Raw genomic sequence first — 16,157 nt, 5'->3', positions numbered from 1 at the left:
GAATTCATCCGGCTACTCTTGTCTGCTGTTATGTCATCAATAAACACAAGTGACCCAGTGCCATTGAAAGCCATGCATGCCCATGCCATCACGTTGCCTCCACCATGTTTTACAGAGGATGTGGTGTGCCTTGGATTATGTGCCGTTCCCTTTCTTCTCCAAACTTTTTTCTTCCCATCATTCTGGTACAGGTTGATCTTTGTCTCATCTGTCCATAGAATACTTTTCCAGAACTGAGCTGGCTTCATGAGGTGTTTTTCAGCAAATTTAACTCTGGCCTGTCTATTTTTGGAATTGATGAATGGTTTGCATCTAGATGTGAACCCTTTGTATTTACTTTCATGGAGTCTTCTCTTTACTGTTGACTTAGAGACAGATACACCTACTTCACTGAGAGTGTTCTGGACTTCAGTTGATGTTGTGAACGGGTTCTTCTTCACCAAAGAAAGTATGCGGCGATCATCCACCACTGTTGTCATCCGTGGACGCCCAGGCCTTTTTGAGTTCCCAAGCTCACCAGTCAATTCCTTTTTTCTCAGAATGTACCCGACTGTTGATTTTGCTACTCCAAGCATGTCTGCTATCTCTCTGATGGATTTTTTCTTTTTTTTCAGCCTCAGGATGTTCTGCTTCACCTCAATTGAGAGTTCCTTAGACCGCATGTTGTCTGGTCACAGCAACAGCTTCCAAATGCAAAACCACACACCTGTAATCAACCCCAGACCTTTTAACTACTTCATTGACTACAGGTTAACGAGGGAGACACCTTCAGAGTTAATTGCAGCCCTTAGAGTCCCTTGTCCAATTACTTTTGGTCCCTTGAAAAAGAGGAGGCTATGCATTACAGAGCTATGATTCCTAAACCCTTTCTCCGATTTGGAGGTGAAAACTCTCATATTGCAGCTGGGAGTGTGCACTTTCAGCCCATATTATATATATAATTGTATTTCTGAACATGTTTTTGTAAACAGCTAAAATAACAAAACTTGTGTCACTGTCCAAATATTTCTGGACCTAACTGTGTGTATATATATATATATATATATATATATATATATATATATATATATATATATATATATATATATATATATATATATATATATATATAATATACACACTAGAGCAGACGCTGAATACCACACTCAACTTGAGAGGTAGGAGACCCATGCACATCTTGCTACTCCAGATGGCCAATCCGATATGATACATTACTGTGGTACAGACTCAGTCCTGTGATTTCCTTAATCACTCAGCGATTCCTTCTTCGTGTTACAATTTCAATGTTGTAGTGTAGAAGTAAGATCATGTCCTAGTAGGAGGGTGGTAAAACTTAAAAAGAATACATGTTTCCATATTGTAGGCAAAGCTATCCATAGGACATCATGGAGAGAGATCTTTAGAGAGTTTTTGTCACTGGCAAAATGAAGAGTATGGAGGAGCTAAGTACTTGGGAAACAATTATGTACCAGGAGCCAAGGATGAAGTACCTGTGGATGTAGCTGTGTTTATGACCAGGTACATGGATCACTTCACCTGTTTCCTTATTCTCTTGTGTTTAATTTCTTTTTATTTTGCTGCTTCTTTCTAATCCATAGCAGTGTCAGTATAAAAGTTGGGAAACCAATTCCTCCATAGAGTACTATTAATTTTGTTTTATTCCTTTCTCAGAACTGACTTTTGTGTCCATAAGGATGAACCATGTGATACTGTAGGTAAGCATGTGATTACGCTTCCTTATTGGTATTGCTTTGCCAGTGTATTTTCTTTTGTAGCTTGCTTCCATTAAGCCTTGACAGTGTTTGTTACAGCCTCAGATGTAAGTATCATAATTTGACATATGTGCACGTCCTCTCTACTCCCATTTGGACTGACGCAGGGTGACTGTTCACTATCCCTGGTTTACTCCTGGGACTTGTGGCTCTGGCCAGTCTGGATGCCTAGATGTTGAATACTGGTAAGTTTGTCTTTCTTCCTGCTGTCCGCCCTCTGTGGGGCTGCTCCCTGTTCAGACCCTTAAGAATTGGTTCCCACTGCCAGTTATAACCGATTTTGGCTCTGGTGTGAATATCCGCTTCTGTGTCTTAATGATATTCATGAATTTGCCTTTGGCTCGTTTTCTGACGTTTCTCCTGTCAGACAATTTTGTACCTACTGTACCTCCTGGTTCTGACCCGGTTTCCTGACAATTCTTCTTGCCAAATTGCACCACTGGAAAGTAGCCAACTCCCCAAACCAACAGCCCTGGGATCTGGTAAATAAAGTGGCTAGTGCCGAGTCTGTTTGTGGTATCCATTTTTAGAGCTGCCAGGTGACCAAGAACAGATAAAGTACAGTATGTATGATATTCCAAACACATTATAAGGGTGAGATCAGGCAAACATATGAAAAATTGTCCAGTATGCATCATGCATCTGGTCTATGTATGCATTTTTGATACTGATATTCATTTCTTCAATTCAATTTCCCGTGTAATATTTGCAATGGATCCATGAAAAATGGATGTCATACCATAGTGTCTATATGGTCTACATTTTTTGGGTGGAGGATGTATTGAGGTCATCCACCCTTAGTCCCCAACTAAGCCAGGGACTCAGGTGAAACATGTTGGGCACATTAGTAATGTTTGCAACTAGTATTGTTTCTTCTTTTAAAACAAACCTGTCAATAAATTCATGCTGCCCAAAACACAATATTCAAATTGTCCCTCCAGAGAGGAAGGAGACAAACTCTAGCGCCACCTATTGGAAGTAGCAATCCTAAAAGTTATAAGTGGCTTTTTAAACAAGCTATTTCCCAGAGGGGCATTGCAGCTATAAGTCCCCTTACTGACAGTCAGACTGGTTTGTCAGGTCTCCATAAGGAGCATAGTCTTCCCCGTGGCAAAACACAATAGGGAGACACCTGAGAGGTCCAGCACAGTCTCGGCCAGCTTCTCCCCACATCGATTTAGTTGATTGACAGGTCTTTCCTTATGTAGACAGATGAGAAGGACCTGTAAATCAACTGGAGTAGTGGCGGGAGAAGGCAGCCAGTGGCCTCCCTAGACTACACATTGACCGTTCTCTCCCTATAGTCCCCGACCAGCTCTTCCAACAGTTTTTTTTTCTCTGCTGCGTTCCAGAGTAAAACATACCTGGCTGCAGTCGCGCAGCCGGGCTTTAATTCTTACCGTAAGAACCTAGTGATTGTTCACTTTAAATCATTGAACCTTAGTCCTTTTCCTACACAGTTATACTGGATATGCACTGACTGCTTAATTTAGGGATTGTAGCTAGAAAATAATAATGAATGAGGATTATACTTAGTATTTTCTTTGAATAATTAAGTATTTACATATATTTAATGGACTAGTGGGATTTAAAATCGTGTTAATCTCGTTTGGATAGTAATAAACTTTGTTTAGTTTTAATCTACTGATATGCAGTATGTATATAGGCTGCATTAGTAGAGAGGTAAATCATTTATTTTGTTATATGGTATTTTTAATAAAGATTTAATTTTACCCAATGCCTACTAGGGTCCTTCAATATTAAGCATATTAAGTTCACGAGAGAAGTAATATCTGTAAATAAGACTTGATTAGTGTATGCTGGGATTTTCATCACACAGAAAATGTTTAAATTGTGTCTTTGACTTACACTAGTCCATACGTGATCCATCGTACGCATGGCACGTGGTCCAAAAATACACTTCTCTAAACTGAGCCTCGTACATATATATTTCTCATCATGCCGGTAGTTCTCTAATGGGAGTATCGTTTAATAATGTCTTCAATTGAATTAAAAAAGTTCTCCCTCCACTTTGAATATTTGTTATGCTTTCATGTTGAATTTTTATAATGCATTGTTCTTTATAAACAATTGTGTTCAGTTTTAGAAATAGCAATACAGTAAAAGGGAACCTGTCATGTCAAAAACATTACTACCTAGAGATATAGGGTTAATATGCAGATCTGACCTTGCGACCAGCGACTGAGTCCAACACATTTAGGAACAATTGTGACTCTGTTGCAGTCACAGTGGGTCCCAACTCGAATTGCAAAACCAAAGGAAGTCATTAGATGCAATGTCACAATGCAGTGCTGCAATTTCAGTTTCACACAACATTTGTCACCTGTAGCCCCAGCTTGAAGAAATTATGAGCCACACTTCACTATTAATCATTGGTCACTCATCCCTTTTTTGCGTAAATGTGTATTTCCATCTCCAAGATCCTCCTGAGGGTGTTGTAGTAAGGAGACCAAAGGCCGTTGGAACATTGCAGTCAACACTCTGATCATTAGAGGGGTATTCCCATCTCCAAGATCCATTTTCAAGGTGTAACAATAATAATATTAGCAAATGCCTCCAATTAGAAATGTAGTATAGTTCTCCTGATCTAGCCATGTGGCTTACCTAAGCTGCAATGCCCTGTACATTAGGTAAAAGACATGGCTATATCAGGAAAACTATACTAAATTTAATTGGAGGCAATTGCTAATATTATTAGTACACCTACTACATATTGGGATAGTATCTTGCACATGGGAATACCCCTTTATGCTCTGGCCATATGAGTGTCGCGGGCGGGGAGGTACGCCACTGCCGCACTTGCTAACGCTCGGGTACGCCGCTGCAGCGGCTGCTGCTGCTCGGTGGCTCGAGCGGTGGGCCGGATCCAAAGACTCGAGCGGCGCTCCTCGCCCGTGAGTGAAAGGGGTGGTTGGTTTGGGGGGGTTTAGTCCGTGACGCCACCCACAGGTTGTGGTGAAGGTGGGCACCACCGCTGCTGGTGACAGGGATCCCGGGAGCGATGGTAGGGAGCAGCTGGGATGTTGTTTCCCCCCTCCGTGGGTAGGGGTTGGTGGTCCCGGGGCCCAGTGGTGGAACGGGGAGGCAGGGTAGGTGAGGTGCAGGGTTGCAGGGACAGCGCGGCGCGGTGCCGGATGGCACAAGTGTACTCACTCAGTAAGAGATGCACAAAGTCCTCGGTAAACCAAACGGCTGGATAGACGGGTCCCGCAGCCGGCTGCAGTGTCTCTCCCCGGACAGGTGATGGCGGCTGTCTTTCCCTGCACCTTTGTGTACTTGTTTGACTACGGTGGATCCCCAATGGTAGTCCACTCCCCGGTGTATAGATGCCGGAGGAGCCCGTTTGCCCGCAGGCGCTGGCCCTTGGGTCTCTAGCCTTAGGCGGTAGCTATATACCCTCACGGTGTGGGCGGTTGCCTTCTATCGGGTCTTTGGCTGTTGGGAAACCCCTGGGGCTGTCACACTCGGATTTGACTGTTGACGGCGACTCTAAGCCTAGTCGGGGTCCGATGGCCCTGCCTGTGTGTGCTGGCTTCACTTCGCTCCCCGGTCGGCACCGGCGGGCCAACGCCCGACCCCGGTCCTACGGTTCCGCGTCGATTCACCACTCCTGCAGACGGCCACCACCGTTTGCCAACCTTGTTGTCAGTGCCTGGGCCCCAAACCCAGACACTCTTCACTTCGACCTCCTCCACTCAACTCCTGAACTCAACTCCTCCACTCCTAAAGCTGAACTGTCACTTTTCCCGCCTCCAGGCCTGTGAACTCCTCGGTGGGTGGGGCCAACCGCTTGGCTCTGCCCCACCTGGTGTGGACATCAGACCCTGGAGGGAGGCAACAAGGATTTTATGTTCGGGTAATGTTACTGTCTAAAGGGGGTGGGGGGGTGTTTGTGTGTTACCTGTGACGACCTGGCTAGTCCAGGGCGCCACATTCCCCCTTGGTGAAATGCAGACCGTCCGCGGGCTGCCCGTCCATCACCGGTTTTATTTTTTTTTTTCCAAAACTGTAAAAACATAAATTAACATGTAAACATTTCAAACATAAGCATTTTTGTTAGGTCACTTGAACGTTGCACATATAAAAACACTTTTAATAATGACGGACGGACGGATGTCTTCCGCTCTCCCACCCAAGCAACCTAGCTCTGATGCTGCCCCTAAGTGGGCAGCACCCCTTGACCCCAGTCCAGGTTCAGGCTGCCCGAGCGGGAATGGGTACGGTAACTCGCACCCGGCTGTCACTTCAGGGGACCCCACGTCCAGGGGGACCCCTGACCCCCGGAGGATGGCCACCGGTCCTGGTGGTGGCCAGGCCCCAGCCTGCTCTGCTGCGGGCCCTTCCTCCAATCTGCCTCTCCGGAGGCGGCAACGGTTTCCATCCCACAAAACTATTTACAAGCCCACTAGTTCGTGGGCGGCCTGCCAGTTCTCGGCCATGTTCATGAGTAGTTCCTCATGTGGGTGGTAAAAACACATAGAGTCCCTCCAGGGACAACTTTCCGGCAACGGCCGGGATAATCACTGTAGCTAATCAGATGATCTTTTCGGTTGATTTTTGTCATTCATTCTGCTGAAGGTCCCAATGGGGACAACTTGCTTGCAACGGAGGGCCGCTGCCTATTCCACCTCTTCCTCTGAGGTGGTCTCTCCCTCCGCTGTCAATATTGCAAACATCCGGTGGCAGGCCTGGTGGGAGAGGGACGCCCGGTATCCGTTCCCTCCACCACGCGGGACATAGAAAGCTACTGGCGCATTGCCGTTCGGAAGACTCTCACCCGCCTCCTCGGATTCCGAGACCGGTTCTGTGTCAGCCCCCGAGCTGCTGTCATCCGACTCCAGGGGGCTAATGGTGGGACTTGGCAGGTCGGTAACTGTTTCCAGCTGAGTCCAGACTCGTGACTCCTCAGTGGCAAGTGACCCGTCATTGGCCGGTGTATGGAGGTCTGCCATCGGTTCTTCTAAGTCACCCACTCCAGCCATTGATTGACTGGCTTCCTCTCGGGCCTCTGGGCCCTGGCGGGGCAACACGGACTCCGCCACCTCCATGGGGGACAGAGGTCTGAGCGGGGTTGTACGGGCGGTCAGCACAGGCGATGGGTCGGGACCTGCTGGGGCCAGGGGTGGACCGAACCCTTCAGCCGCTGCGGCCGGTCCCTCGGGGACACAAGGGCGTGGGTCACTCACCAGCTCCTCTAGCATAGCCTCTATTTCATGCGCCCGCACAACTGCAGCCAGCTCCTCCATCTCAGCGGTCCAGCGATCTAGTAGATCCCGTACTTGGGCCCGGTTACGGCAGCACAACAGCATCACTTGGGTATTCAGCCAAGCCGCCGTCCCTGGGGCAGGCTCTGGAGACTCGGGCCTCTCAGGTGGTGCGGACATGTTGCAAGCTGCTTCCAGGAACCGGGTATTTTGCAGAGTCCTGGCGTCCCCGCTTTTATAGCCTCGACTACATTAGGCAGACACACACGCGCCTCCCCTTGGTTCTCTTCAGCACTTTCGCTTGTTGGGGGCGGGGCTTCGCTTTCGCGCCTTCCCTGGTCTTAGAAGATGCTCGAGCGGGAGATTTTTGCGCCAAAGATGGCGGCGCTTCAAAATTTTCGGCCGGACACCGCCGGCGGAGATCACAAGGCGCACTTCTACTGGTAAGTAGATGGGTTCAATCCTGTTCGTGACGCCAAGTTGTCGCGGGCGGGGACGTTCGCCGCTGCTGCGCTCGCTAACGCTCGGGTCCGGCGCTGCTGCTGCTGCTCGGTGGCTCGAGCGGTGGGCCGGATCCGGGGACTCAAGTGGCGCTCCTCGCCCGTGAGTGAAAGGGGTGGTTGGTTTGGGGGGGTTTAGTTCGTGACGCCACCCACGGGTTGTGGTGAAGGTGGGCACCACCGCTGCTGGTGACGAGGATCCCGGGAGCAATGGTAGGGAGCAGCTGGGATGTTGTTTTCCCCCTCCATGGGTAGGGGGTCGGTGGTCCCGGGGCCCGGTGGTGGAACGGCGAGGCAGGGTAGGTGAGGTGCAGGGTTGCAGGGACAGCGCGGCGCGGTGCCGGATGGCACGGGTGTACTCACTCAGTAAGAGATGCACAAAGTCCTCGGTAAACCAAACGGCTGGATGGACGGGTCCCGCAGCCGGCTGCAGTGTCTCTCCCCGGACAGGTGATGGCAGCTGTCTTTCCCTGCACCTTTGTGTACTTGTTTGACTACGGTGGATCCCCAACGGTAGTCCGCTCCGCGGTGTATGGATGCCGGAGGAGCCCGTTTGCCCGCAGGCGCTGGCCCTTGGGTCTGTAGCCTTAGGCGGTAGCTGGATACCCTCACGGTGTGGGCGGTTGCCTTCTATCGTGTCTTTGGCTGTTAGGAAACCCCTGGGGTTATATAAATAGCAAATTCTACACCAGTAGGTATCAGAGATAAATTCCAACATGTACAACAGTTAATGCAGATATAGCAACATGTGATGATAAAACTTAACCTTTAATGGGGTATATTAAAATGAAACCAAAAAATATATAGTGATCCCAACACCATTAAAAACCAAAGAAAATGTTGAGGCCAGTTGATTCATATATTCATGGCGTCAACATGTTTCAAAGTACAGGGGTACGAAACAAGCGTCACCCCTTATCAGCAACACGGGAGCTTAACCTCATATATCAATCACTCTAAATGGCACTTCCAGCAAACTGAATAAATTCATGGATATATTCAGCTTGCCAAACATGCATGTGATCCTCATGGGGATAATACGCCAATAAGCTCAATCAATGAGGCAAAACACATCCTTGGGATACCAGGCCGTATAGGTTATAGCTCTGTGTTGAGCCACCGCTGAAGTCACAGGTGTTTTGTGCCTCCCCTGATGAACGGACATTGAGAAACGCGTCGGGAGTCACCTGTTTTTGTTCACCAAGGGTCAGCCACAACAGGGCCAGCTGTGGACTGCCCTTGTAAGGGCGGGAGTCATTGTGCGCAATTTAAGGGTCAGTTAAATCCCAAACAGGGCTGGTGACCAAGCCATGACTCCCTCCGTGTCGGTACCTGGACCTCACAACACGGGAGAACCTTGATCCATTGGCGGGACGAAAGAATCGGGTGAGACTGTTCCACTTATGGTGGTTTTGACTTTAAGTCGTCTTATCTGCATGTTTGCATGTTACATGTATCTAACATAGGTTACCCGTTTGGGGGTTAGCATTCCCTGGAGATTACTTTTTATGATACATGTCTCTGCGCAATTCGTCCCCCCCACGGTTTAGTACAACACGTATGATCAGCAGGGCGAGGGATTATATTTCACCCTTGTAATTTGGCACCATTACCGAATGGGTCAGGTGTCGATTTGTGTCTCAGTCTGCCTTTGATGGCATGTCATACATGCATAACCAGCTGGGTAAATAATCACGCTCATTCATTTTATTTGCCTCATTGATTGAGCTTATTGGCGTATTATCCCCATGAGGATCACATGCATGTTTGGCAAGCTGAATATATCCATGAATTTATTCAGTTTGCTGGAAGTGCCATTAAGAGTGATTGATATATGAGGTTAAGCTCCCGTGTTGCTGATAAGGGGTGACGCTTGTTTCGTACCCCTGTACTTTGAAACATGTTGACGCCATGAATATATGAATCAACTGGCCTCAACATTTTCTTTGGTTTTTAATGGTGTTGGGATCACTATATATTTTTTGGTTTCATGGAAACCCCTGGGGTTCCTGTCACACTCAGATTTGACTGTTGACGGCGACTCCAAGCAAAGTCCGATGGCCCTGCCTGTGTGTGCTGGCTTCACTTCGCTCCCCGGTCGGCACCGGCGGGCAAACGCCCGACCCCGGTCCTACGGTTCCGCGTCGATTCACCACTCCTGCAGATGGCCACCACCGTCTGCCAACCTTGTTGTCAGTGCCTGGGCGTCAAACCCAGACACTCTTCACTTCGACCTCCTCCACTCAACTCCTGAACTCAACTCCTCCACTCCTAAAGCTGAACTGTCACTTTTCCCGCCTCCAGGCCTGTGAACTCCTCGGTGGGTGGGGCCAACCGCTTGGCTCCGCCCCACCTGGTGTGGACATCAGACCCTGGGGGGAGGCAACAAGGATTTTATGTTCGGCTAATGTTACTGTCTAATGGGGGTGGTGGGTGTTTGTGTGTTACCTGTGACGACCTGGCTAGTCCAGGGCGCCACATGGGCACTTGTGGTCCTGTGTCACTCACTGTAAAATTCACCAATACTCCTTCCGTGGAACTGTGCCACCATTATCACAGTGGTCCCAAAATTGATTTTTTTTTTTTAATATGAATTAACCACAATTTAGCTGTGAAACAATGGGTAATACAGGTCTGCATGTGTAATTTGACAGATTGCTTGCGTGCACTATTTTTTTTTCTCAATATTCGGAGAGGTTTCAAATAGCATTTACTGATATTTTTTATTTTTTTTTTTTTTTGTAACCTACTAACCTTTGCCTAATTAATATGTGTGTATATATATATATATATATATATATATATATATATATATATATATATATATATATATATATATATATATATATATATATATATATATATATATATATATATATATATATATATATATATATATAATATAATTTTTTTTTTTTTTTTCTTCTTGTCAGTGAATTATATCTGCAACCCAACCCAGATCCCAATTTTGCATTGCGTATTAAAGAGTCTATCTAATTTTAAAAAAATTTTGTTTAAAAGAACTGAGAGTCCTCAGTGGTTGATACCTTTTAATGGCTAACTGAAAAGATGGTAATAATTGCAAGCTTTCGAGACTACTCAGGTCTCTTCATCAGGCATGGTATAACACAAAATCTGAAGAGTCACATATTTATACACAACAGGACATAGAATGGGGCAGTAAAAAAAAAAAAAAACCATCTTTTCAGTTAGCCATTAAAAGGTATCAACCACTGAGGACTCTCAGTTCTTTTAAACAAAATTTTTTTATCTCTACTGGCTAACACGGTACAAAGATATATTTTACTTGTATCTAATTTTAGTATGATGTTCGCCTATTTTACTCCTCCAGTCTCTATGAATAGAGATATTTCCGTACCAGGCCAGTGGAAGCTCTTAGTAATGCCTAATTCACATGAAGTCACCGAGCAATTATGTCCAACCTATTTTCACTGCCAGACGAACACATGCAAGGCGCTGCAGAGAGCTCATCTTCTAGGAGTAGGCCTCCAATACTACAACATCTTAACCTCTTAACATAACTTGACACATTATTAGTGAATTGCGAGTTGTGTGGGGTTTTTTATCTTTAAAAAGAGAAAATTGATGGCCGCATTGACAGGATGTCACTGGACTGCTGAAACCTGCAACTGACTGCAGCTGTCAGGTGACTGGAACAAGCTCGCCTTTCCATGTTTCCCATATCTTGACTGTTGCAGCCAATCAGAGGTTGTGTGACATTTTTGGGAGGCGCAGTTATTATTTCTGTAGCCAATGACTACTACTAGACCTCCCTGTGATGGATCCATTGGGGTTATGCATGTGCGTATACACCCGTTTGTCATTAATCTAACAGATGCCTGAGATTTTTTGTTTTTTGCTTAAAAACATCCCTTTTAACATCTACAGGCGGAGTCTGTGGCCCTTTTACTGAATGATTTTCTAAGCTGATTTGTGACTGTTGGTTTGGTCATAAGTCAGGTTAGAAACAAAAAGGAGACAGTTGCGCTCTGTAGTGCTAAGATGTGTAACAATGAATTTGGGAATATAGACATGCATTACTGTTATAAAAAAGAAAAATTAAAAATTGAGATACTTGGCGCACAAAAATGGCCAGTTTTATGTGAGCCCAACAGCCAAGGGCAAGGCAACGTCTTTTTGTTTGGCCCTATCTCTTTGTGTTTAAAAAATGTATGGGTGGACAGAAACCTGCAAATGAAGAATTAAAATTGCCTAAAGGCTACTTTACACACTGCGATATCGGTCCCGATATCGCTAGTGTGGGTACCTGCCCCCATCTGTTGCGCGACACGGGCAAATCGCTGCCCGTGCCGCACAACATCGCCCAGAGCCGTCACACATACTTACCTGTCCGGCGACGTCGCTGTGACCGGCGAACCGCCTCCTTTCTAAGGGGGCGGTCTGTGCGGCGTCACAGCGACGTCACTGAGCGGCCGCCCAATAGCAGCGGAGGGGCGGAGATGAGCGGGACGTAACATCCCGCCCACCTCCTTCCTTCCTCATAGCGGCCGGGAGGCAGGTAAGGAGAGCTTCCTCGTTCCTGCGGCGTCACACGGAGCGATGTGTGCTGCCGCAGGAACGAGGAACAACCTCGTTACTGCTGCAGTAACGATTTTTAAGAATGGACCCCCATGTCGCCGATTAGCGATTTTGCATGTTTTTGCAACGATGCAAAATCGCTCATCGGTGTCACACGCAACGGCATCGCTAATGCGGCCGGATGTGCGTCACAAATTCCGTGACCTCAACGAGTCCGCATTAGCGATGTCGCAGCGTGTAAAGCCCGCTTTAGGCTGAAGAGCAGGAGTGCTCAATCAGAGGTTAGATAAGTCGGGTTAGAGACTCCATCATGCGGGAAGATATAAGGGTAAAAACACAGATCAACTCAGTGAGTTTTCACTGTTAACTCATTCTGTGGTTTGCAATTTACTACAACACATTTATTTATTAAGACTGTAAAAGCTAAATGGTCCCAAATCTCTGAAATTCTATACCAATAATATATGTAGCCACAAAGGCAAGCATTTGAGTAAAAATTCTACAAAGGTGTCCACATTCTTCAGCTTTACACAGTTCTCATTTAAATCACTAAGTCGTACATGTAATGTGCTAAGGTATCAGGTTATCTTAAAGAGAAGGAGTCTTTGCTCTAGCTAAACCCACTCATTAATCAGGAAAGTGGGCCTTCTAGACCAGACAACTCCTTAAGTGTTAGAAAGATAAATCATGAGGTGTTAAGTTTCTAGGTTTCCATTAAGAGCATTGTGTAAAAATTTGAAAGTGTTACTGGTCCCAAAAATCTCCATGCCTTAACAGTCCTGAGGTGATATCCGCCTATAATACTTTGAAATGAAAGATTTAGCATTTACTTCTTTTTCCGAAAATTATTCCGTCTAAAGGCCGCTTTACACGCTACGATTTATCTGACGATATGTCGACCTACGAGCGACTTCGAACAATCATAAAAATAGCGAAAACCGTTGATCGTTGACACGTCGTTCATTTTCAAAATATTGTTCGTCGTTTCGAACGCAGCAGACATATTGCTACATTTGACACCCTGCCAATGACGAACAACATCATTAGTGCGTCCGTCATTAGCGACGCGGGTGTGTTACGAGCAATGCTCCACACCTCCCCCTCCGCTCTGATTGGTGTCACACCAGGGTGTATGCTATGGACAATTATATGCCCCTGTCGTTTGCCGGATTCGTTGGGAGGAATGCTGTGTGACGGTGTCCACACAACCGCCTTGGTCAAACAATATATCGCTGATCTATAACAATAATATATCACACAGGTTACCGTTTGATACAAACAAATATATACATAGAACTCTAAATAGACAATACTCAGCAATGTTTAGCTAGAGAACAGTAGTCCTTCGCAGACATAGGTTCCACTTCCATGGACAGATGAAAATGCTGTTTGGCAAATATATAATAGTCCTCAGTATGTGTGAAACAGTAGTAAATAGACGGTAAGCCTGGTGATTTTGCCTCAATGCGTTCCCCATATATATGGTTCCTCAGGAGGCCTGAATAGAAGATGAGTATAAGATAATCCACATCAGAGATGCAATTGCATGGTGTAAAAATCCTGGATAATCCTGCATTTGGCACAGTCTTTGCTGTAAAGATTCCACCTTCAGCAGTCAGGGAGGCACCATCTACGAGCACACTCCCAGAACGGATTGTTCTCATTAACCAAGGTTCCACTGTATATGTAAGATCTATTGAGATTACCTCTATGGTTGAAATTGCTGGGTTTAGCACTTCTTTACTATTTATTAATAAAATTTTGCACTTTGGGAATATTTTTTCTAATTAAAGCGGCCTTTAGGCTATGTTTACATCACATTTTGGTAGCACATTTGGGATTCTGTCATGGGTTCTATATGAACCTCCAAAAGACGGGATTCGGATGTGCCCCAAAGAGGTTGTAGACGGTAAAAATCAAACAACTCAACATGCAAGTTTGGACTCTGAGCTTTATTTCGTCCATCCGTCTTTGCAGTCAGAAAAAAATAGAGCAGTTGACTGTGCTATTATTTATGATGGATATGACCAAAAAACTTGCTCAAATGGGTCCAGATTTGCATGCGTTGGGCTCCGATTGATAGTTGCATTAGAATCCTAACTTTTGGGGGGTTACAAACGTGTGGCCAAAACATAATCTGAACATACCCCTACTTCCACCTACTAAAATAAATGTTAATGTCTCTAATACAATATATACAAAGTTGTAAAATGGCAGCAATTTCGGAATATATTTCTTTGTAGAGTTGATAAAGAAGAGCTGTCAATGGGTAATTCATATTCTCCATGGCTGTTTTTCCAGTGCAAAGAAGCAGTGAAATCAAGAGTAAAATCGACAGCAAGTCTAAAATCCATAAATCTGCTTGGAAATTTTCAACATTTGAATGAAGTTCTGAAAAACCTTATTTCTGTACATTGGTTTTAAAACTGTATCGCTTGCAGTGCTTGGAAAACCAGGCACTCAAAAAATAGTTGTTGTTTTTTTTTCCTGTGTATCACTCAAAAGTGTTTGCATCCAATGGGACTTTAGGGCAGTAAATAGGTTTAATAGACTCACTCATTGATGTTACTCAGGATGTTACTCACGCCTCACCAGTCGCTAGGAATTTCTACCTTTTTTGCTTTGCTTGGTGGCCTTACCTCACTATAGGTGTAGATGCTTCATGATGATATTTATCAGTGTGGAGCATCTGCAGGAGGATGTTCTGCATCATTGATTTTGGTCTAAACAAATACTTTGAGTAATAGCCAGCATGTATCCTGTGTAGTTGACAAAATGGATTTACTGATATTTTCAACCTACAGACGAAAAACATATGGATTCAGAAATGCTTGTGTATAGAAAAATACTACTTGTGTATGTATGTGCAAAAGTGTTACTATAGGAAATGATTCTTTAAAGTAGCCGTAGGAAAGGTCATCAATATTTGATTAGTGAGGATCCATTCCCCGTGGTCTCTGACAATCAACAGAATGAGATACATATCCATGCGACTGTGCCTGGTACTGTAGCTCAGATCTATTCACTTTAATGGGACTGATCTGAAGTACAGGGCGCAGTTATCGGCTTAGATAAGAGACTGTCCATGAGTAAAGAGCGCAAGGAGTTTATATGTTCTCCCCGTGTTTGTGTGGGTTTCCTCCATGTACTCTAGATTCCTACCACACTCCAAAGACATCCTGATAGGCAATATAGATTGTGAGCCCCAATGGGGACAGTGTTGTCAATGTAAGTAAAGCGCTGTGGATTTAATGGCACTATACAAGTAAATAAATATTATTTTATCTCAGATAAGACTACCTCATCAAGTGTCAAAACGTCCCTTTCCCAAAAGTCACACAGACAATCACACATCAGATCGCACACATACACACTCACCACATCCAGTGATACGGTTTACTTCCAGCCAGCAGGGGAAGATGGAAAGTAGTGGAGCGCGAGAACCTACGGTAGAATGCATGGAGGACTCGGCGGTAGAACACATCAATGCGTTTCACCGCAGGTCCTCTATGTGTTCCACCACATGGCATCCCAGGAATTTCTGCTGGCCAGAAGCAATCAATATCGCTCGATGGGGTGTGGATGTGCGATCTGATGTGTGTGGAATCCAATGTGTGTGGGTGTGTGCGATCTGATTGTGTGCATGATTTGATGTGTGTGGGTGTGCGTTCCACCGCAGGTCCTCCCATTAGGCGTCTTGTGAGTATAATTGTAGGATCTGTTTGTTTTTCTTTTGGGGGTGTCTGCTTTCTATAATGAAGAATCCTGCAGTATTCTTTAACTTTTTTCGCTGCATGGACACTTTATTATTGAACCGCGACTAGGGTTTATTTTCGGGGTTGTGCTTATATTTAAGCCTTACTCCGAAAATGCTGAAAATTCCCGCTAGGGCTTATTTTTTTTTGGGGGGGAGGGCTTATTTTTGGAAAAAACACTATAATAACCTATAGAATTGTTGTTTCTGCAGTTCCTAAATATTATACAGTATATAAAATAACTCCAATGCTCAAGCTTTACTTTAATTGCGTCTGAATGTCACCAGCAGGATAAGGAGGGCACACGTACTGCGAGAGGTCATGTGAGGACATGTTGTGTTTTCT

General features: G+C 45.3%; 1 protein-coding gene across 1 annotated transcript in view; it reads left to right on the top strand.

Moving 5' to 3' along the window:
* ADAMTS17 (ADAM metallopeptidase with thrombospondin type 1 motif 17) overlaps nucleotides 1–16,157 on the top strand; it is a 398,711-nt gene that overhangs the window by 64,868 nt on the left and 317,686 nt on the right. Inside the window, exons 6-7 of the mRNA XM_075342840.1 lie at nucleotides 1,364–1,518; nucleotides 1,672–1,715. Coding sequence (XP_075198955.1) covers nucleotides 1,364–1,518; nucleotides 1,672–1,715 — 199 coding nt within the window. The remainder of the gene's footprint in view (nucleotides 1–1,363; nucleotides 1,519–1,671; nucleotides 1,716–16,157) is intronic.

This window comes from Anomaloglossus baeobatrachus, chromosome 4, assembly GCF_048569485.1.
Source record: "Anomaloglossus baeobatrachus isolate aAnoBae1 chromosome 4, aAnoBae1.hap1, whole genome shotgun sequence".
In the NCBI taxonomy this organism is placed as follows: Eukaryota; Metazoa; Chordata; class Amphibia; order Anura; family Aromobatidae; genus Anomaloglossus; species Anomaloglossus baeobatrachus.
This window is presented reverse-complemented; position numbering and strand designations above follow the sequence as displayed.